Here is a 23154-nt window from a genome sequence, read left to right on the forward strand (position 1 = left end):
CGATTTTTGTACCTACTTTTAATCCTCCGTGGAGTCAGTGAATGCTCTCTAAGAGTTTATGACTAACTGAAAAGGATTTCACAGATGGAAGTCGTGAGGTTTCTCCCGCATACCAGCCCCAACCCCCGCAACTTCTGAACAACGCTGCTGTGCGCAAATGGAAAAAAGGTTTGAACCCCAAAGAACGAATTACGGATATCGTTCACGTTCTCTCTTGCTAACTAAAGCACGAACAATGGTATTTACAAAAACAAGAAACTTATGAATGTAATTAAGAATACCACTATCTCTTCATTTACAAATATAAGATTGAGCTAGCGAGGAAAATACCATTGTTCAAACAGCGACACGGCATTTTGAGCTAACCGTGCTCCTGTCTCACCTTCTAACCATACTTCGCCTCATTCTTCATTGATTTTGGATAATATGGTGTTTGATGTTACTCAGCAGGCCAAGGGGTTCTAACTAACCATTTTTCTAAGTTTAACTATGGTATATCGATCTCGAACAACTTGCCCAGCATTTTCCACATGATCTTGACGATTAACATTTTAAAATTTAATTGAATCACCTCTGATTCGTAAAACTTCTGATATGTATAGTAAAGAGTAAATCAATAGAAACTGCACAATTGTTGTTCGTCTTCTCTTGTATCTTAGTTAATCTATCAAACTCGCACTAACTCATCGTATTGTCTAGGGGTTTAGCAGCGTTGTGAAATCCATGAACGGTTTCCAAACGTGATTCGTAGCATCGTCTGCTATTCCCATGCTGTTACTAACCACATTCATCACAACTAACCAAATAATTTCATTGCAGCTTTTTCCTGGCAGACAGTGCTGGACCAACCAGAGGTCAGCCCTCCACCTTCTGCCTTGAGTCCTCCGCTCAGTGCACCGCCCATCCCCATGGGCACGAGCAGCAATCCTAGCGACGATGGGTCTGGGCATGGACCTGGTACCGGCCCTGACCCCATCACCCCTGCTGAGGAGGATGATGATGACGTCTTTGAGACGGAACCAACTACCCCTGCGGAGATCGAAGGCAGTATCAACAAACGCCGCAGTCAATCGTTAGGCGCACTGCACACCAAAGACCCGCAGAGCCCTTTAAAAGTAAGTTTTATTTCTTTCACACATAACACATAGCTTTGCTGAACTACGATTTGTTCCAAAACGTAGGCTACTGTTCTACCTCAACCATGTTTGGAATTCGCTACTCCAAATGTCTGTCTCGAATTTAGATCGTTTTCCTGGCGTTGTGACCATTTCTGATTACTAGATTATTGATGTGCTGTTTTCGTCCGTCTCCAGACATTTAATCGAGAAAGAATGACACGTTTCTTGTTTGCTACATTTTGTAGCAAACTGTGAAAAAACCACCAATGTTACAGACTAAGGACCGAATTCGCCGACCCATGAATGCTTTTATGATATTTTCAAAACGCCATCGAGCATTGGTACACCTGAGGAATCCAAACCAAGATAACCGAACAGTTTCAAAAATTCTTGGCGAATGGTGGTATGCCCTCAAGCACGAGGAAAAGCAAAAATATCATGAACTCGCCTCAGAGGTGAAAGAAGCACATTTTAAAGCCCACCCGGATTGGAAATGGTGCAGTAAAGACAGACGGAAATCATCCACCACAAACTTCAAGGGTGCTGAACCTCGTGGAAAACTTAACAGCACAGGGGAAGAAACTGATATGGGACCTCCGACCGATGATGTACCTTCAACTCCACGAACTGTTGAAGAAGCTTCGGCCATTGCATCAAGCATCTATAATGAACCTTCGACTGTTGAGGTAAGTTTTGTGCAATTCAACAAAAATATTCATTGTACTTCTCAAAGCTAATCTTATTACTGCAATAATTTTGCTCCCGGATATCGAAGATATCCGAAAATATAATAGCATAGAAAATGTTCAACATATTTCAGATGCTTGGACAAATGCGGACTTCTCGTCGCTTATCTGAAATGCCTTTACAGGCCGAAAGTGTGGAGTCTGATATGAAGCAAGAAGAGGATGGCAATGTGTCAGACGATGACCAAATGGTGATCTGTGAGGACCCCCAACCAGAAATAGATTTGAAGTGCAAAGATAAACTGACAGACAGTGACAATGAGGGACAGGATGAAGATTTGGAAAACAAAGATTACGTGCAATCAAGATATTCTCCTGTCAGTGGGCAAAAACGTGATGGTCAAGAAACAAAGTTGGATATAACATGCAGGCCTAAGCCCATCAAAGGTATGTGCAGAATCTCCAATATCTCTTCAAACTGTAGTCGGTGATTTTATTGTTTGGGATCAACAGACCACAAAAATCTAATTCCGGGTTAAGATGATTCAAATGGATTCTTACAATACGTTTACAATCTTGTTCTAGCTCGTTTGCCGTCTACTGGTATGGAGACGACAACAAAATACCATCATGCTTCCATAGATAAGGGTGGCACTGTATCTGTACTTTCGACCTATCCTTATCACAGTCCTGTAAATCCAACGGGGGTTTCAGGCTTCCAGCCAAAGGGAGGTGCTTTTATAACTATGCCTGTATCGCCGAAAGTCGCGAAACCGGAGCCAACTAAAAATGAACAGCAATATAGTACGCAATACAGTGTCAGTAATCTCGTCGCTAATATTCACACCGAAAATGGGAGGACTGTGACTAAGTTTCCTGCTGCACCTATCTCGCATTCGGTAAGCGATTGCTTTTGGTTCTTTCTGATTCTGTTTGCTTAAAGTTAGAATTTTTCCTTTTATTGTGTATCTGTCATGTCACAGTCGTCTGTCAATGTTAGTTACAGGTCAGACCTATGATGACGCTTTTGAAACAACAGGGATTACAGTCGGCAAATTCTATTCATCATACCGCAGTTTCTAGCCCAACTTACCAGCCCCAACTTACTTTGACTGTTGTGAAAGATGAGGTCGTTGCCGTTTCGAAACCACAACAGGGATCGCAGTATCTCGCCCAGGCGCCGCCCCATACTAGAACGTACTGCAATTTTCAGATACCCGTTTCAGGTATGTTTGAAACTCGTACCGGTTAGTAGGTAATACCGTTTTAGATAAGCTATTAACATTTGGCGTGCCCGGGAATAGAATTTGATCGATTAATTCTGAATTTTTTAGAGCCGTAATTCGGCTGATTCGGGCGTTGCACATTTCGGTCAACACCAATAGAGATACGTCTTTTATTTACGAACTGCTCGCGTCTATTTTCAAACGGAACTTGACGGGCACAGACCTCGTGAAATAAAAACTATCCGATGCACGTGCTTATATTTCTTTTTGTAACCATAAATTTGTATTCCTTGGCTCTCGACTCTTCGGACGGAAGACGAAACTATCGCTTCTCCCGATGTACTTCGCTACTTTATTTTAGGTTGCGTATCCAGTGACTCAGTACCAGAAGAATGTTTGTATTTTTTCTTTCAGATGCCAGCGGTCGCGGTATAGCCGTGCAGAATTTAGTCACCGGCACTAAGATCGAAACTCACAGCGTTATTGTGAGCAAATCTTACCCAGTGTCAACTCCGAGCCCAGGCACTCCCAGTTATAAAGGAATCGGTCACTCGGTAGCTCGGCTTGCGGAAATCGAGCACAACGATAATCAGCCTGTTATAAATCATGCCCAGTTTTACAGTAAGTTCAAGTTTAATTTTATAGAATGCTAAAAATAATCGAAGTTTGATTATATTCGTAATAATCTGTTGTGTTTTTTTTTTGCTTCTTGACACAGTAAATAACGTAAAATCGGAGCAGGAGAAAAAAGAGACCGGAAATATTCATCATACAGTATCTGGTGATAGCCATAAGCAGCCATCAACACCTCACACCCCGCATAATTCCGATCACGCAATTAACAAATCTTACAACATGGATGAACCTCGTGGGATTGTTGCCCCAAATAGCGTCGACGTAGGAACGAACAAGGCTCCGTTTATGCTCGCTCCTACACCGGCACAACTCGGTCGAGCTCCGCTTCAGAGGAGACAATCAATGGGTAATTGTTACACGATCATCTATTGATTACCTAGCTAATACTCTTGTTATTACCTCAATTGCTACTGCTACTTTCTCTATCTGACAGCAATGCCTCCCACATCAAATGCGGGAGACCATGGGCCACAGACGTCTCAACATTCCGACAATCACCAACCTTCGAATTTAACTCAAAACTTTGATCAGCTGCAACATAATTCTGTAGAGCCTTTGGCTGCGTCGTCACCTTCGACGAGAAAAGGATCTTTTTTTAAGAAAAACGTCGAGGACGGCATGGACAGGTACAGAAGATTGTATGTCATTTGGGACTAATTTTTAATTTTTTTGTCTTTTATTGTCATCTATATTGCGAGTCCTAGATCAATTATTTCCATTCCAGTTAAATGAATCATCTAGAAATGAATCGTAATCCCTGGCCCTTCGATTGTTAACCGTTCTCATTCCTTTTCTCTTTTCTTCGTAGGGTTCTGGAGCAAGTTAACTTCCAAGAGAAATTTTCGTCGTTGCCAGAATTCAAGCCGGAAGAAATTCAGAGTCCTAGTGCCATTGGTATTGGCAGTATGGCTGGCACATCTCCCCATGTCTCAGTGGCACCTGGGGTTCATTCGTCCATACAGGATTACCGTAAAAAATCTGTGCAGGGACCTCATAGACCCAGTTGTAAGTGAATTATCAAAAAATTTGTTCTTCAATTTTTCCTTTTTTTTAGCTTTTTCCTCTTTTTGTCATATTCTGTCTCGTAGTGAGGTATGGAATACTGTAAATTTGGAAAATACGATTAGTAGAACGCAAACTCTAACTATTCCCTTTTCTCTTCACAGTGAATGAGGATGACATGGAGTCAGATATATCCATGTCAGCTACTCCGAAATCAGCGAGCAGCGTGAAGTTGACAGGGAATACGTTCTTTGGCCCTGATTTCAACATAGAAGCATTCAGAGCAAGTACTGAACTTGTCGGTGACGTTGATGCAAGTTCGCCACGAACGCCAAAGACCCCTGGCGGAGGTGTGGGGGGAAACACAATTGGATCGAGTAGAGGTGAAAACGAGCGAGGCTACAGAAAAGTTTTAGAACAGCGCAGAAAGCTTGTCATGCAGTTATTTCAGGAGCAGGGTTATTTCCCAACAACGCAGGCCACCTCCTCTTTTCAGGCTAACCATGCCGACATTTTTCCTACCAAATCTAGTCTTCAGCTGAAGATCAGGGAAGTAAGACAGAAATTAAAGGCTAACTCCACACCAATGAGTGCCAATAGTTTGGCCAGTCCCCTACCGGTGTCCGAATCATCACCCGGCATTAATGGTAATGAATCATTCAATTACTTTTCATTAAATTGCTTGTGAATTATTTACTATTATTAGGACCGTTAGAAATTAATTCGCTTCACATCTAGACTCTGTCTGCCTCAAACACTGAACGCATAGGTTCCCTTACAACACGCTAGTTGATCAGAAATAATCACAAGAGTATTGTTGTGAGATCAGCCGTTGAATTTCAGGACCTCTTACTGCCCCGCCAACGTCGATGGGTGCACCTCATTCGCTGCCGGTTGGCAGTACCAGCGGCAGCTAGCCCCCACGTGCCAACTGTGATACGAAAAGAAATACCCCCTCGCCCCGTAACACCGTCATTTCTTAATCCTGCAAGGATGTCGTTGCTTCAGAAATATTAACCAACGTATTGTCGCGTTGAATGATTTAATTTCGGAATAGGACGGAGAATTTTTTTTTTTTTTTTTTTAATATTTTTTTTCACCTAAAATGCAACGCGTTCTCGGAACCAAGGGTTACTCTTTTTACAAAGAGAGGTATTTTTTGGTGATATACGATAAGCGCAGGGACGTCGTGCATCAATCGGCTACGCGTTTCGATTCGATAATACTTTTTGTTTGTCGTGCAAATGAGGGATTATTATTGAAATTATGGTTTACATGATGTATGGTCCGCATATGACCATATATTTTGCACGCCAATTGTTGTATATTGTATCTAATAGGTAGGGTCTTTTATCTTTACATAAGCTCGTGCAATAATTCTCGATGAATTTCATATTATATTTATTTGATAACAATGAGGATTCTTTATTTTCTAATTTCACAATTATTGCAATATCTTTATTGCGGTGATAAAAGATTTGAACAAAAAGAAAAAAAAAAAAGAGAAAAACAAGAAACAAAACGTATTATGAAACTGCGACGGTTTCGCGTAGGTGGTATCCTACACACCCACGTGATCTAGAATATATGGTAATTGATATATGGATATTAGAATTATTGAGTATCGCTCGCATCATATTTGATCAAATTAATAATTATTACGTTGCGTACGACTGTGATCATCCCGAGGCCATTGAAGCGGCACGATTTTCAAATTAATAACGCGTAGCTGATTTTTTGTAGATAGGGATTAATGCGGGGCGAACTGGACGAGGCCTATGCCAATGTTAATAATAACGTTGATTGGACAAACTTGTACAATTAACTCTGTGGTCCTTTGCTGAATCAATTGTGGACCGCTGAGAATTAACGAAAAGGTTATCGTTATAAATCAGACTTCATAGATTTTAGTTGAACTTTATATACCTATGTTCACTATATGTATAGATAAAGGTAAAAACTCATGAACAAAGTCCATATTATTAAATCTTTGCACAAAATATATACATATATATATATATATACATACATACATATATATATATAGATAATGCAATCAGAAAATGTGTTTATATAATAGATGTAAATACGGTAGTAGTATGGATATCTCTATTAGAAGACGATCATCGGAGATACGAAACGATTTTTCGTTCGTGTAAAGCCTTGGTGACGATTCGTAGTTTATATATTATTATCCAATGAAAAAGGACATTAATTAAAACGGTGCCATTATGCAGCAGCGATAATAACCAGGTTCTAACACGGGCTGAGACATCAGATTCCCTTGTTACGCGTTAATGGTTAATCTATCATGGCTCGATAGCTGATGAATATTAGATAATAATAACATGTAATAATATGTTTCCAATATTATTGAAAGTACTTATCGACTGTTTTTAGAGCTTTGCTAAGATTCAACGTATTTGTACATATTTTATAGGTGTTTTTAAAAATGGTCGGTCCTTTTTTTTTCTCTTTTTTTTTTCTCTCACCAAGGCCACATTAGGTTTAAGCGGTTTTATATTTGGCTGTAGAGTGATTAATTTTTTTTTTATTTTTTTTTTTCCCTCCTTTAAGCCGTGACTCTGATGAATTTTACAATCGTGTGCATGCTAATGGCGAATGCGTAAGACGTGTTAGTTAATTTTCAATTCTTGTCAATGAAATTAAGTTCGCCATCTCAAATATTTACTCATACTTTTACCATATACATATAAATTTACTTTTATGTATACAAATTTACACGAAATCACGCAATATGTTTTGTTTTAACGAAGTCAATGAAAAAGTTTTTTTTTTCTGTTTTTTTTTCTGTTTTTTGTTCTCTCGGACTTTTAAAAAAAGAACGCTCTTTAAATTGTTGCAGAAATGTGTTGAATCTTGGCAAATATTGTTGACATTGGCTGTAAAATAGATATTGTAATTAGCAAACTGTTCTTGGAAAGCGCACTTTCAAATGTTTAGGTCACGCGCCACGGCACGCATATTGTAATTGTTAGGCTACGAACAGCGTATATTCAACATATTTTGTAAATATAACATAAAATATACCATTTAAATATACATATATTATATAAAACTTAGAATAATTGATAAAAGTATAGCAAACGATATAGTCTTGTAAGTCATAGGATTATTATTATTATTATCATTGTTGTTATTACTATTAATTTTATTATGATCATGATTATTACCAATTTCTAGTTTAGACAGGATTAGATTTAGTTGAATTACAACTAACGTTGGGCCTTTATACGTCATGGACTTTAGTGCTCGGGACTGTTTACTCTGCCCCATCTGCCCCCCCCAATCCATCGACCTCCCCGTAAAACTTAACTTCTTCCTTGATGTTTCGGCATTTTCATTATTATTTGTATATAATATTCTTTGGTTGCCCAATAATAATTATTACAACTACCGATTTACTATATATATTTCTTTTCGCATCTCAATACAACAAACTAGAGATAGTTGAGATTTGCGACTCTGAGTATGGGCTGCAGAGGGACGAGCGATATTTGCAAGGATCTGTTGTAGATATTTAAGGATTTTTTTTTTTGATTCATAAATATTTCGGACATCACATAACTAGACCATGCATTGTTTGGACGTTGACCGCGTGTTTTCTCGTGGATGTGGATTTTAACGAGTTTGGTTTAGATACTAACCAGCGCTAATTGTTCACGACTTGGTACGGTAGATCAATTAATTTCGAGGTCAATCGATAGCCCATTCAAATAGAGCTTCGCTTACGAGGTGATCATTATTTTAAGGATTCTCGAATTGTGTAAGTAAATCAATAGCGTTTCTATCACTGACTTACATTATCAAACTACGTGCAGAAAGGTACATGGTCGTTTCCATTGCTATAAGATCATATTGTACAACGATAACGTTGCGGTAAATCGTGTCAAAATGAATTGATGATAAGTCGCTCTCTGACAGTGAAATATTCGTGTAATACATACGGAAAAACCGCGGCTGAGTTTTGGATCAGTTTCGTTTAACCCTCGTCCTTGCCTCGCTCGAACAACTAAAAAAAAAAAATTTGTAAAATTTTGTACTTGATTTAAATCGTAAGCTATGTTCCAGTATTGATAAGATTTTTAAGTATGTTTTTGATTTATCGTCAACGCTACTATTACTATTATTATTATTGATATTACTATGATCATGTTATTATAGCCAATTATTATTATTGCTATTATTATGATTATTATTATTATCACTATTACTATTGTCATTATTATAATTTTTTGCTCTCCTCACTATTAAAATAATGTGAAGACGAAATCTGCTCAGCATATTAGCCGTTTCATGTATGACTGTGATCTAGAGAAACAGACGTATAAAGTAATCGCATGGTGGCTATCATAGCTAGCAGGTTCATTGCACAACATAGTTTATTCCTATCATATTTAGCCGCCCTTTTTTTCGCTCCTTGACAAATATTAGATGTGAAGAAATAAAAGGAATATGACAAAGAGTAATATTAACGAAAGGAATGAGAAACAAGGGATGAAAGCGCGGACGTAAACAACATCCAATCAATTTTCAATTACGCCCTTCCTCCTTTATATAAATTTCACATGATTATTTGTGTTATCGTATTTTTATCACGGTGTTATTTTTAATCAGTTAATACTATGTATTATCGCTATCATCATCATTATTATCAGTACTATTTGGGTATGAATTATCATGATTATTATTATTGATACTATATTGCCTCTTGTTTAGTTTTGGAATATTTTTAAAATTGTTATACGTAGGTATAGTATATCAATCACAAGTATAATGTTATCAAAATACGAATAAGATGAAATGAATACCACGCCTACAAGTGATAAAAGTTTATCTATAATCTATATAGGTATATACATTCAATAAATTCTTATGTTAATGATAATGATATACAGCTACGTTACTTGAGAGAAATTTAACACAAGAAGAAAAAGTGCACATATACCATATATACATGCATATATTAATGATAGATATAGCGTATATGTGTATATATATGTATATGTACTGCATATATATATATACACGATAAAATATGAATGTATGAAAAAACGAGATAATGATAAATATATATTTGACATTTTATAATAAGCTGTGCTAGCAGAGGCGTTAAACTCATTACCAATCCGACGATCGTCTTTGCTTACTTGCAATTGATTTGCTATTTGTTCAAAGATGTTTTAATTTTTAACTCGCTGTCACGTCGTGCTCGCTGTAATTGATTGCGGGTACAATATTCAGTCATAGCATTTTTTGACTGCAGATTCATATGGCATAAATTTTATCGTAACGTTTACTCCGGTTATTTAAAAGATTAATCACAAGTAAAGAGATGTTTTATATTATGCAATGAGTAAGACGCATCAATAGCGATTGGTAGAATTTAAAGCCAACGCAATTTAATACTGAGCATCAGTATAAATATAGATGTCGGACCAAATTGCCAGTGACCATAGTAATTATTCTGAACCGCGGATGATATGACGTCGTCTTACAAAGTTGTAAATAAACAATCATTGAAAAATAGTGGGAGGGAACAGATCGTATCAACTTTTTGGAAAAAAATTCGCGTAACTAATTTCAGTAAAGACGTCCGCGATTTTCTGCAAACGTTATTTATTATATTTATTTGAGACGATTTATAGTTTATCGGTATTTCCAGTCGCACCATTTGCTACGGGCTTGCGTAAATTTATAAATTACAAAAACTGAACGTTCCCGGATCTCTGAATACTGTGAAGAAAATTCTTTCTCCAACAAAAATCCTAAACGCATACTTCAATTATTGTACATTTATTTGCGCATTCTAATATTCTATTACGAGAGCTATGATTAGCTTTTGGCACACCTGAAATATCAGACCAACAAGTTTCTCTAGAAAATGCTGCTACAGTTGTAGTTTTTCTATACAGATACAAGATTCACGCATCACAAGAGAAGAAAAATCTTGCAAATTAAGAAAACCAAAATCGTAAGAACATTACAATATGATGACAAATGTTGACGAGTAATTATATCGATTACTAGGTTGAGTTAGAAATTAAGACCCTTTAGCTGCAAACACTTTCGACGTTTAGGATTCACTGTCATGCCTTATAGACCAAACTTGTAATAATTAAAATTCATTCCTGTCCAGAAATAACATGTTGCACGTTATTGGAAATATAAAAAATCCTATCAATGTGGATTTTAATGGTATATTGGATCGTGCATCGATTTGACAGCGTAAAATTACCTCATTCAAGATAAGCAAGTGTTCGAAATTCGATGTCTTAGATTTGAAACCTCGGTTTCGCGTTCGTGGACAGCGATGCAGTTGTTATGCAGAATTCTGGTAAATCACTTGTCAGATTTTCGGCATTGCGTGACGTTAAAGATGTAAAAAATTATTATAATCCGTATATTATATAACGTTGATGTATCAATATAATCATGATCGAGAAGAGAAACGATAGTTGTATAAAGTGATAATTACAATTTATTTTGAAAACGGAGAAGTTATGGGAAAAATGAGATAATATAGAGATTTTGGTTGCAAAGTATGCTGGAAAGAATCTGATAATTATGGCAACTCAAATTCGTGTTACGGAATAGATAAGATGTTGAAATCTGTGTTGACAATCGCCGACATTTTGAGCTTACACTATAAAAATCATGATAGACACGATATATGCCTTCAGAGTGTTGAAAATAAACTTTATACTTTTTATTCGTAAATAATATTTGTACGAATCAATCGAGTTGTAATAATATCGACTGCCTCATGAGCAGCCATACGTTACAAATCTTGTCCGATCTGTTGATACGTTGCCCGTAATTTGATATACGCATACTTACGATTAAAAATCTAAACTTTGTAATCCCATTTTGAGAAGACATGAAGAATTTGGTTTACTGTGCTCGAATCATTGACCAGACTATCATAAATTATTGTAAATACACATAAAAAGAAACGAGTCTGCTGTTAGCTGTACGATACATCAATCACGCGGTACAATTAAAACAAAATTTCGTTGAATCAAATTGATCGTACCCTTGGGTAAGCTTGTATTATTTACACGATGTATGAAAGTGCGATTAAAATTGTTATCATACATGAAGGTAAATTAACGGGCATGCGATTGACGCGAAAATTTATTGATTTATCTCGTTCGATAGACGAAATCGTTTGCACAACTCTGCAGTTACTGCAGTCTTTCTCCGCTAGCCTTTCCTGTACATAATACGATGAATATATTACATGATAATCGTACGGTATAATATATTATTAATTAATAATACGTCATCCAGTAATAAGTAAAAATCATTTAAAGAATATTATCAACTTTAATGTCAATGTGTTATAATATGTATTTCGTACGTTCCAAGTACGTGCGATAGGCAGTAGGTAGAAAATATTGCTTGAGGATATTTTTTCTATGCCAATGATGTGATCACTTCGTGTAGAGAAAGCGATGTAATAAATTTCATGTAGAGTTAAGTGTTTCCAATTTGAATCGATTAGAATTATTTTATACGAGATACTTCATCTATAGATGTGTCTCAATGAACAGAATATGACATCGATTTCATATTTTATTTACAATTCATCCTTACATTTGTCACAAAACAGTTTTTCTCTGATAATGAGAAATATCTCTAATTCGTTGACTGTTAAATTTTCTAATCCTCCAACTAAGATGATTAATATGTTGAGATTGAATGGAAGGAGTTTCGTTTTTGTAATAGAGACAGAGCTTTAATATGTTATTCTCTGCAGCACACAGATTTCAGACCAAAGAAACTCAAGTGATCGTGCATGTTGCGACGTGGGATACCATCGTTATTTCCGGCCAACTCATGTTAGCCAAAGTGAAACAACTTTTTTCCTCATTAATCTAAAAATATAAAAGATAACAAATGTATACATACGTGGCCCTTGGATGATTTTGGCTCACCAATGTTTTTTAAGAGGACGAATTTTTTCGATTTCATCTGGTGTGAAGTGAAGAATTGTAGAAATGGCATTGAGCATGTGTCGCTTGCTCGATGCATCGTTGGTCAAAAGATAATTGAGTACAACATTCTTCAAGTATTCGAGATTCGCCCCTTCCCTGGATTTACAGGCTTTTAATCTGTAGGTACACATTTGCAAAGTTGTAACCAAAGTCATGGATTTATTTACGAATATCGTTGATTCTTTTTACCTCGTCACTTCTTGTTCGAGCCTTTTTATATCCTCCTTCTGTTTTTCCGTAAAGCGGAGATGTTCTCTATGCCTTTCTCTGATCTCTGCTTCTAATTCCATATTATTTTTTCGCAATCCTGACACCTGAACTTCTCGCCTTGCCAATTCCTGAGCATAATGGAGCATGGGTGGGCTGTCCGCTGTCAACAATCCTGTCACCAAGTCTACAGCTGGCTCAGAAGTGTTATCCGGAGTAGGGGACTTGGAGCGGTCTTCCGAGTTTACAGAAGATGCTTTCTTGGGTAGCAACGCATGAAACGATGCCTTCAATGTTTGGATTTCTTGATCTTTATCCTGAATCAATGACAATGAACGTTCTCTTTGACGCAGAAGCTGGTGTTCTAGACTCGATATCTTACTTCGGAATTCGTTCTCTTTCAAAGATAAGGAACGCTCGTTTTTCAACCGCTCTTCTTTCAATAGCTGAAACGCATTTTATTATTTTATTTAATATCGATCAAATTCAGTCTGGATATGGCATTACCCGCTGCTGTTGTTCTAATTGGGCTTTAAAGTCCTTTTCTTTGTCATTCAAGTCGGCGTTCAAAGTGCGTATTCTCTCTTCCAGACTTATGATGTGTGATTTAGCTATGCTCAATTGTAGTTTATTGCTATTGGCATCGTTAGGTTGAGAAGTAGATTGTTTATCTCTTATCTTGTCCGCATTGGGTGGCGAGCTTGTTAATGCATGACGTAGCTGACCAGAAGTTTGCATTTTAAAATCTTCAAATTCTTGCTCAAGCTTTTCAAGTTGTTCCTTATATTCCAGATCTTCATTGACGTCTCTGAGATTCAGTTTATCTAAGATTTCTGAAAAAGTTTCTTCTTCATGAAAAGTGATTGAAAAGATCATGAGGTATAAGGTATTGCGTTACCCTTGATATTTGACGATTTGTTTTCTCTATTAGCAATATCTAATAAATGGCTATAGAATTTTTTTATTCTGGCAGCAATTTCTTCGGGATCATTTTCCAGTTCCACTGTTTCTTTATCCTTGTGTCCAGCATCTTGCAAAGCGAGCAATTGATCTTTAAGCTTCTGAATAGCTTGCTGATCTTGCTGTCTTAGCCTATCGTATCCCCCCACTGTTTCTGACAATTCAGCCAATCGAGCCTCTAGTCCTGCCACTCTAGATTCATGAGTAGTTGCTAGAATCCTTGCCTGTTGTTCCGCCGCAGACGCTCTCTTCTGTTCCTGAATTCCGAGATATTTTATTCAGTTAATCTAACGTTGTACTCATTTTCACCAGATTTTATCAAAGTCGATTTCTGCTCATTGATATTAGTACTCACCTCTTGTATTGCGTTACGATGCTGTTGTTTCAAAGTAGCCATTTCAGTCTGTAACGAAATCAGTAGCGGAGGAGTCTCTTTTGCGGCTGCTTCAGCTTGCTTCAATTTAGTCTTAGTGTACTCCAGCTCTGCTTCCAACAATCTATTACGCTCTTTACTTGTCACTTGAGTTTTCAACTCCTTAATTTGATTTTCGAGCTGCTCTTTGATGCACCTTTCGTCATTTAGCAACCTTTGCAGTTCCCTGGCAATAAACAGTAAAAACGCAACCAGTTAGTACAATCGATAATTGATCTGTACGTAGAATAATGTACCAACAGTAGTCGTATGCATTCTTCATACAAGAGAAGTATATGTACTTAATCATCGCCGAATGATCGGCTTGTTCCTTTTCTCTCTCATGCCGCTCCATAATCAATTTGTACTTAACATGTTCAACTTCAGAACGTGTTTCTCTCTGCGCCTGTTTCAATTTTTCTTTCAAATCTTTAATCAATTTCTCATACTGAAAAATGTATGTACTCTCGTTAATCATATTGGAAATGGGTTCAGATATTTGTTTTCTCATACTTCTTCTCGTTCGGTTCGTAGTTGCTTTTTATCTGCTTGAAAGTTTGCCTCCATCTTTGACTTCTCTGCAGACAGTATTGCCAAGGAATTCATTAATGCACTGAGCTGAATTTTTAGTTGTTCCACAGTTTCTTGTTCGTTTGTTCCCTTCTGGAAAGCTGCGTCCTATAAACGTAATAGCCGGTATATTAGTGGCTTGTACTCAGTGATTCCCCGATGGCTGTCTTTAATGGTACATGATTTAGTAATACTAAAACTATAGTAATATGTTGTTTAAATACCAAAGAGTCGGAGCTAGTTTTCAAACTTTGTGTGTCATTACTTAGGTCTACATCAGTTGTAAATTTGACGGTAAAAGCTTTAAGACTATCTTCTAGGGCTTCTTTTTCCTTCACTAGACTTTCGTAAGCCGGTACAATATCTGAAATAATATAAATTAAATTTACGGAATATCATATTGTCAATGGAAATAAGCCGTTCAAATATCGCCCGCCATTTTTGATTCCAGTGCGCCCACTGACCTCGCAGTTTATTCTCATACTTCGTTAATTTCAGCCTCTGCTTTTCCACCGTTTCGTTCAGGTCTTTTTTGCTCATTTTCTCCATTTTTCACTCGTGTTTATAATAATTGTACAAAAGAAGAGGTACATCAGTAACATACATCAATTTACGATCACAGATGTTACCGAAGCAACGACCAAAATTAAAGTACCAGTTGTCAAAGGTTGACAGGCCCACTATGGCCCCTGGACACGTGCGCTGTTCTCAGTATAGCCAACTATTAGACTCTCGCAGCAGTCAATCAATGACTCACAGAGTACGATTAATAATTAGGTAGAAGGTTTCTAATTCTATCCCAGCGAAACAGCACTGCTGTTGGGCAAAGAAGTACCAATTTTGACATCCTATTCAAATAGTTGTCACAAAGATCGTCACGAGGATTCGATATGATATATACACGAGCACAATAGTTGGGTTAAATTCTTAGGGATGCCGCCACAATCTCCTAAATCCGTTGAAATAACCAATTGTTATGTAAATAATGTTATATAATAGGTACATTAATTTCGTGATTTATTTACGCAGGAATTATGCCGTTGTTTTCACTGGCGATTCAATTTCAATAGTAACAGGTCCGTCATTCTCAATGAGAACTTGCATCATTGCACCGAATTTTCCATCTGTAAAATAGTCACAATGATCACCACATCAATAACCAAATAATCAGCACATTATTGTGCGACAATGCTCTTCTCAATGCAATATACCTTTGATCAACTCGGGTTTATATTGTTTCCCGAGTTCAGTGAGAAAATTGTTATAGAATGGTTCTGACTCGGAAGCTTGCATAGCTTTATGGAAGTCCAATTTGTTCCCCTTCAATTGGTGGTAGAGAGTAAACTGGCTCACACATAAGATTTCGTAGTTTTTTTCTACGACATTAGCAGACCATCGTTTACCGTTCTCGTCCTCAAATATTTTCATCTTCAGAATCTTTCGTACTCTGTTCAAAATTAAATTCAAATCTTGTAGGTCTTAGGCATCTCAGGGATGAAAAGTGTTTGACTTAATTTATTATGCATCACATGTATTCCAGATCAACCGCAGAATCATCGGTCTTTAAACCTATTAAAATGCACAGCCCTCGACCGATATTGCTGATGATTTCGCCTTCAACTGAAAAGTTAAGGGATTTTGACTATCAAAAATTCTCCCGCAATTGAAACGAGAACATCAGAGTCAAATCAGCTTTTACGTAACCTAAACTGATGCTGCCTCACCTGAAACACTAGCCCGTGTGACTCGTTGGATTACAGCTTTCATTTTCCACTGATCACTTGATATAGTGGGATCACTGATTTACGTCAATACACTTCAGCTTCAATTGTTTACTCAAGAGTAGATCCAGATGAAATAAAGCTTTTTTGTGAACCTGGATCAGTTTGGCGTCCATCCGCTCAGTTAAGCTTGGCGGGAGCAGGAGGGAATAATGCGTAACTTAATATTTCCGGTTCTGTAATTTCCTGTAGTGCTGTTTGACTTTTCAAAGATTGTTTACAAGCATTTTCCTTCGTAAATGATTCGTCGAAATTCGTTGAATACGCTATTAAAAGTGAAATTAAGCTGTAGTGGTCGGCGAAGTGAAAACCCATTGACGTTTTTCTGAACTCATTTCAACTGCATTGTGTTAAATGCGACTAGTTATCGATGACACACTTGTTGCGTTTAGGTTATGGCGCTATAAACAAAGTTACTCTGCTTGAAAATCTATGGTTTAATATAGTCGTCCTGCTTTAACCTACCTTGGGATGGAGGTGCCCGGTATTAGCCTATTTCAAGGCTCGGACAGCATCCAACTGAACACCACTGCTCACCGTCTGGAGGAAGATGAAGAACAGGAAGACATCAAACGCCGTAACGAGGAGGTGAATGTCAGCCTGCTACCTGAATTCACTCCCCTTTTGCAGCTACTACTAAAGCTTTTACCCAATTTCAGATCAAAAACATGCTCACAAATGCCTTTGATGATCTTGAGGATGATGATGAAGCTAGTTCTGTCAATAGCAGTCGCTGCTACAATGATGTCACCAGGGATAGTGTGCAAAGATCAACTTTTGAAGTATCTCGGACTGATAGTGGCCCTACAATTTCTCAAATACAGCGAGAGTTTGGAGCTTACGGACGCATTGATGAGACCAATGAACGCAATGATCGTGTTCAATCAACTTTTGAACAACCTGAAACAGACCGTGGTCCTTCTATGTCTGATATACAGCGAGAATATGGCATCTATGGACAACCAGAGACGCCGTATAACAAGATTACCCAGAACAATACAGGTCATTCAGTGAATAGTCCCTATGAATTACCAAAACCACCCAATTCTGGTTATCCTCATAATATTCGAGAACATTTCAATGAAGATTATACATTTCCGGATGCCTATCCTAATAATTATCAGACACCGACTAATCACTTCGGAAGAGGGTCTGAACACTATCCAGAAAATGGGTATATTGGTGGTTACGAAAAAAATGGGAAGTATGAAACGATTCAGGAATTTGGCGGTGGTGACAATGAGGTAGCTTCAGACCATTTTGAACACTGCTTTCAAACCAGTCCAAATGGAAGGCCAGTCGACGACAACACAGCTTATAAAACAGCAGAGTATAACAGTAAAGAACAATTGGAAGTTTTGTACTCGGTCAGAATGAGAGAGATTCAAAGGCTGAGTGAAGAATTACGACAGATACAAGAAGAACGAGAGAAAGAATCAAGTCAACTCGGTAGAAAATTAGCTCTTGCTCAGGCCGAAGTGGAAAGGTCAAATTTGTCAAGGAATCAGGCACAAAACTTGCTGGGTGAATGATTTTTATGATGAGAAAAACTTAAATACTTTTTTTAACTCATATTTCAGGTATATTTACTTTCTATACAATTTACGAATCTAATAATTTTCAGTTGATGCTAAAGTCGAGATTGCTGATCTGCAGACTCAACTGGCCTCTCTTAAGGAGCATGTTGCTGTGTTGGAAAAAACAAAGCAAAATGTAAGAGATGACACATGTCTCTTTTAGTGACTGCAAAGTTTAATTGGAATGTTTATTTTTCACAGATGTCTGAAGAGCTCAGCACCGCAAAAGGTTCAGTAGCTGATTTGCAGCAAAAGATAGCCATCCTAGAGAGAGTACAAGTGCTGCAAACGACCGACAAAACACATGAAAAATTTTTAAAACAAGCTCAAGAGAAACATGCAATAGAAATGAAAAATATGCAGATCCAGATTGATGCTCTAACGGAAAAGTTGAATGCCAAGGTATTTAGTAGCCTAAAGTAGCCTAAAGTCACACTTTAGAAATTATGTCTAATCTATCGATTCTTATATTAGATAATTTATTACTTAAAAGCTGCTAATCGTGGATTCTAGTAACAGTGACATTTGGGCAAGTGCAGAAACTAAATGAAAATTATTTTTCCTACCCGTGGTTGATTAGTTTCAGTGGCAATAACTCGAAAAAATGACTATCCCTTTTTAATTATATCCACCACATTACAATCTGGAACTTATTGTTATGACATAACTAGGAAACCTCGTACGTGGCTCTGGAACACAAGCTAGCAGATGTACGACGAGCGCATGAAACTTTGATGGTAGAAAAAGGAGATACAATGAACCGACTGTCTCGTGCATTGGAAGAAAGTCAAGCTCAATGTCGTCACTTGATGGCAACGAACAACGGGCAGGAAGTTTCGAGACTACAAACACAACTGAAAATTGCGACAGAAGAGAAAGAAGAACTCGTCAAATCTGTGCAACAGCTGCAGGTGATTACAAAGTTTAAAATATCCTATTATATTTTACTTGATTGCGTTTAATTTATTTTTAGCGGAAATTGGAACTAGCCAAGAGCGATATCACACAGTATGACTCGCTGTTAGCAACAGCGTTTGATGAAGAATCAGGTGCTATGAAACAGCTGAAAGATGGAGACTTCCACAATAAATCTAAAGGCAATACTTGTGATGACATTACCAACAAATTACGTGGAGAATTACAGAGGTATGTTTGCATCGAAATTATAATAAATATAGTTGAGAAAAATAATTCACAAGCTTGACTTTTTTAAACCGTTGTTGATCTGTTGCACAGATGCTTAGCAGGGCAAGCCGTGAAGCGGAAAGAAATAAATCGCCTAGAGAATACTCTTTCGCAAAAAACACGCGAGGTTGAAAAAGCAACGTCTTTGGCTCAAACTTGTCAAGAAGAAGCGGCAAAGTCTACAAAACGTGTTCACGAATTGGAACAGGAACTGAAATCTCTTTTGACAGAAAAGGCTATTCAGGCGAATGCTGAGATACAAAAGCTATCTGATCATTTGAATGAAACAAAAAAATTGTGCGAAATACTCAGTAATGAGAAATTGGAACTGCAACATAAACTCGAAGAAACTTTGGCTGGAAATGAAGAAACCTTGCGGCGGTTACATGAGGAAATGGTGATAGAGAAAGAAAAGGAAGCCATCGGAGAGTACAACAAAGAATACTTAGAAATTCATGAAAAGGCTGTACAAAGGGTCAGGCAGGAAGCACAGGCCGAAATAGTTCAGTTGACAGTTCAGTTGGAACAGACTCAAAAGGAATTGGATCGAGTGAAGGAACTATATGTAGATGTTTGCGGAACAAAAGAACAGCTAATAGCTCAACATAATGAAGAGATTGCGGAATTGAAAAACAGGTACGCGGACTTGGAAGCTCGTAAGGCAGAAATGGATAAGATGAGGGAGGATTTCGAAACCCGAGCATCCGTCATACAGAGGCTAACAAAAGAGTGTGAAGTACAAAGGAGTAAAATCGTAGAACTAGACAAAGAGCTGAGTTACGAGAGGCAGAAAAGAGAGGATCATACCAAAAAGATACACATTGAAATCGAACGAGGTAATGAAAAACTTTTCTACTTTATTCTCCAATAATTTAGGAATATTCTTAAATAACTACGTTCATTTAACTATATAAACTCTGCAGCAAAAGAGGAAGCGCTGAAAGAACTGAGAAGCACTAATCCGAATCGCAGCATAAGTGTCATTTTGCCGGACCACTGTTCTGAGCATTTAGATAAAATCACGCAGGTATACTCCGTTCTTTCATCTCTATTTCTCATCTTTATCTTTGTAATGCATGACATGTGGTACTTTGTTGCAGCTCGAGGAGGACTGTAAACGTTTAGAAGAAAAACTTTCAAAGGCTGTCGATGACCGGAAAAAAATGTCAACGCTGCAATCAGAGTTGGATGATGCTAGATTGAAAATTGCTCAAGTTGAAATTGCGCATGAATTTTTGAAAAAAAAGTCTGAAGATCTCACGAAAGAACGTGACTCCTACAGAGCCAAGTTGTCCGAATTGAAGTCAGAGTTGTCTAATGCCAAGAGAAATAAAGTAAAAAAATCTGAAGAACTCGAAGATGTAGGCCCCAGAATTACATATCTTGAGGCTGAACACGAATCGTTACAAAAGCGGTATAATGATGTTTTAAGTGATAGAAATATGTGCGAAAAAAAAATATCTAGTTTAGAAGTAGAATTATCTGAATTAAAAGAAACAATATCGAATGTTGAAAATAAACCGAGAGATAGTGGGGATCATTCGACATCTATAGATAAAATTGAAGAGCTGGAGAAAGAGCTGATACGGTACAAAGCAACGGCGGCAAGGTTATCAAATAAATTGAGTGAATTGCAACAGGATAAAGGTAGCGACTCGATGTTGCAAGAGCGGGTAAAATTTTTGGAACATGAATTGCGGCATAAGGAAGAGCAGCTGCTACGATTGAAAGATATCGATGCGCTCAAAGAGGAGAGAGATCGTCTGGTGGCCAAACTGAAGGATCAGGCTAGGCAATTCGAAAGATATGTCAAGAGTCAAACTCAGGTATCTGCGGAATTAAATGGGTCTTCTCATAGCGACGTCGATTTACAGAAAATAAAAGAAATTGCCATAAAAGAGGTGCGTGAAGAAATGGAAGAGAAGGTTACCGACGAACTGAAGGGAATTGAAGAACAGCATAAGCAGAGGCAAAAAGAAATAGAAGAGAAGTATAAAAGTCTTGTGTTGGAATTACAGACAAGGTGTAAAGAAAAGACTGAAGAAGTCGAGACCATAAGGGAAGCTATGATGGCAGAAAGACTGGAATTACAAGCTTCATTTAAGGCCCAAGAACAGGCCATTGCAAAAATGATAGAGGCAAAGTTGGAAAAAATGCACCATGAACTCGTGGCGCGGAAACTAAAGATAGAAGCATTGCAAGAAGAATTCAAGAGGAGGGAAATTGATATGGAAGAACAGAGAAACGTAATGGCACAAGTGATGTCAGAATGGGCAGCAGAAATCAGATCGATTAAAGCCAAGGAAGCAGAAATGAATGATGAGATGGAAAAGCTCAAAGCAAAAGAGGCAAGCTTACAGAAGGAACTTGAAAATTCAAAGGAAAGCGAGAAGGAGATGAAAAGTAATATCGATATGTTGAAACATAAGTATCATTCAGCCAAAAAGACTGCTCAAAACTATAAGGTGAGTCTCATTCATCTTATTTCATAATTTTCTCACGATAGTCTTGCATTGTTTGGTATTATATTGAAATATATTTCACAGGAACACGCGGAGAATAAAGAGAAATTTCTTTTGAGTGAATGCAAGCGTATTGAAGAGGGTTACAAAAGAGCCATGAATCAAGTACAACAAAAAGTTGAGGTGATCTTGAGTACTCAAGAGGAACAGGTGGCCACAAAAATGACAGAGCTCGAAAGTCAGTACGAAGAACAATTAGAACAAATGAGACTTAAAATGAAGTACAAAAATAAATGTTGAAGTATGTATTAATAATTTCATTTACCTCTGATAGAGCTTTTGTAGTATAGGATAAATTGTAGTTAGAAGAGGCTAATTATTATTCTTGTTTAATTTAAAGCACTTTATTGTACAACACATTATTAGAAGAGATTTATTTTAGGGAACAATATTTTCAAATATATACCTAATATTACCAGTCGATGCGGTTGCTCACACGTCAAACGACACGATCGTCAATCTTATGATTGCTATTTCATGCCATTATTGCATTAATAATTGTAGGATTTAGAATGTTTAAGACCAGAAGTATCTGGCCATGTACTTTCTAGAAAAAAAATTTTATTCTCGATGCAAAATTAGTCCTATTATTAGAAAATTTATTGATCAATTTTCAAAATTTATATAGCATAATCAATTATATACATTTATATACCCAATTTATACCTAGATTCTTTATAATTATGAATGCTAGAAAATTTCTATACCGTACTATAAGAATTTAATGCAAAATTATGCTTCTCTAATTTTATAAATATTGGCTTAGCTGATGGTTATTAGGAATAGAAAGACATAGAGAACATGATATCAAAAAATGAATAGATCGAATACTACATTCCTGAATTTATATCTTACCGAATTTGAAACCGTGCTTCAGTAGCAATTTGTATTGGATAGTATAAGGAATTAATTTACGTACATAAATATCCATCGTGCCGTTTGAAGTGAGATTATCAGCAACCAAACCACAGAGAATATTGCATAATATATATTGTATAATTATGTGTCATAACTGTCACATCTTAAAATTATCATCATTATCAATATTATGAAACCATCACTAAATACAGAGTATTATTAATATTAATTACCTACGATGTATTTTTGTATGTAGAATGAATTAATTTATTTTTTGTAATAAACATCTTATATCATGCCACATTCTAATTAGTATGAGCAACGTTATCTTGCCAAAATTTTCTGTTCTCTTCATCTAATTGATGCACAGGTTTGCAATCATTACTAAGTATT

The 23154-nt window shown here is 37.0% G+C and overlaps 3 protein-coding genes and 1 long non-coding RNA gene across 9 annotated transcripts in view; 2 read left to right on the forward strand and 2 right to left on the reverse strand.

The window, feature by feature from the left end:
• LOC105688840 (putative transcription factor capicua) overlaps positions 1-12177 on the forward strand; it is a 23612-nt gene extending 11435 nt beyond the window's left edge. Inside the window, exons 12-23 of the mRNA XM_048657302.1 lie at positions 85-168; positions 820-1115; positions 1394-1804; positions 1939-2251; positions 2390-2703; positions 2805-3030; positions 3445-3651; positions 3749-4012; positions 4100-4292; positions 4475-4671; positions 4833-5315; positions 5512-12177. Coding sequence (XP_048513259.1) covers positions 85-168; positions 820-1115; positions 1394-1804; positions 1939-2251; positions 2390-2703; positions 2805-3030; positions 3445-3651; positions 3749-4012; positions 4100-4292; positions 4475-4671; positions 4833-5315; positions 5512-5585 — 3062 coding nt within the window. The 3' untranslated portion in view covers positions 5586-12177. The remainder of the gene's footprint in view (positions 1-84; positions 169-819; positions 1116-1393; positions 1805-1938; positions 2252-2389; positions 2704-2804; positions 3031-3444; positions 3652-3748; positions 4013-4099; positions 4293-4474; positions 4672-4832; positions 5316-5511) is intronic.
• Positions 11814-16760, reverse strand: LOC105688837 (GRIP and coiled-coil domain-containing protein 1). 6 transcript variants are annotated; one of them, XM_012405424.3, is made up of 10 exons: positions 15303-15862; positions 15063-15202; positions 14782-14946; positions 14571-14716; positions 14212-14455; positions 13795-14113; positions 13404-13729; positions 12879-13342; positions 12604-12806; positions 11814-11905 (listed from the first exon to the last, which is right to left on the reverse strand). In XM_012405424.3, exons 1-9 carry the CDS (start codon positions 15385-15387, stop codon positions 12626-12628), a joined length of 2070 nt encoding a protein of 689 aa, XP_012260847.2. In that variant the 5' UTR covers positions 15388-15862; the 3' UTR covers positions 11814-11905; positions 12604-12625. The 6 variants fall into 6 exon arrangements, 5 of the variants coding, with proteins under 5 accessions (XP_012260847.2, XP_012260848.2, XP_048513246.1 ...); XM_012405425.3 differs by lacking the exon at positions 11814-11905 and adding an exon at positions 12255-12569 and having other exon boundaries at positions 12630-12806; XM_048657289.1 differs by lacking the exon at positions 11814-11905 and having other exon boundaries at positions 12255-12806; positions 15323-15862.
• Positions 16760-22251, forward strand: LOC105688858 (centrosomal protein of 152 kDa-like). The gene is made up of 10 exons (XM_012405465.4): positions 16760-17207; positions 17279-18143; positions 18244-18332; positions 18398-18598; positions 18868-19107; positions 19170-19342; positions 19433-20217; positions 20305-20408; positions 20482-21846; positions 21928-22251. Exons 1-10 carry the CDS (start codon positions 17091-17093, stop codon positions 22141-22143), a joined length of 4155 nt encoding a protein of 1384 aa, XP_012260888.2. The 5' UTR covers positions 16760-17090; the 3' UTR covers positions 22144-22251.
• LOC125501427 lies at positions 22226-23122 on the reverse strand. The gene is made up of 2 exons (XR_007279004.1): positions 22759-23122; positions 22226-22450 (listed from the first exon to the last, which is right to left on the reverse strand). It is a non-coding gene; the product is annotated as an uncharacterized LOC125501427 (long non-coding RNA).
• Positions 23123-23154: the final 32 nt, after the last annotated feature.

Source organism: Athalia rosae, chromosome 6 (genome assembly GCF_917208135.1).
Source record: "Athalia rosae chromosome 6, iyAthRosa1.1, whole genome shotgun sequence".
NCBI classification, from domain to species: domain Eukaryota; kingdom Metazoa; phylum Arthropoda; class Insecta; order Hymenoptera; family Athaliidae; genus Athalia; species Athalia rosae.

Bases quoted from the DNA above. Each gene is read 5' to 3' on its own strand.
- LOC105688837 (XM_012405424.3), bottom strand. From the start codon at position 15,387: ATGGAGAAAATGAGCAAAAAAGACCTGAACGAAACGGTGGAAAAGCAG. The intron at 14,947-15,062 runs GTATTTAAACAA...TTACGTTTATAG, and splicing joins AAACTAGCTCCGACTCTTTG to GACGCAGCTTTCCAGAAGGG. The intron at 12,807-12,878 runs GTAAAAAGAATC...GTGTACCTACAG, and splicing joins CTCGAACAAGAAGTGACGAG to ATTAAAAGCCTGTAAATCCA.
- LOC105688858 (XM_012405465.4), top strand. From the start codon at position 17,091: ATGGAGGTGCCCGGTATTAGCCTATTTCAAGGCTCGGACAGCATCCAA. The intron at 19,343-19,432 runs GTATGTTTGCAT...TCTGTTGCACAG, and splicing joins TTACGTGGAGAATTACAGAG to ATGCTTAGCAGGGCAAGCCG. The intron at 20,409-20,481 runs GTATACTCCGTT...ACTTTGTTGCAG, and splicing joins ATTTAGATAAAATCACGCAG to CTCGAGGAGGACTGTAAACG.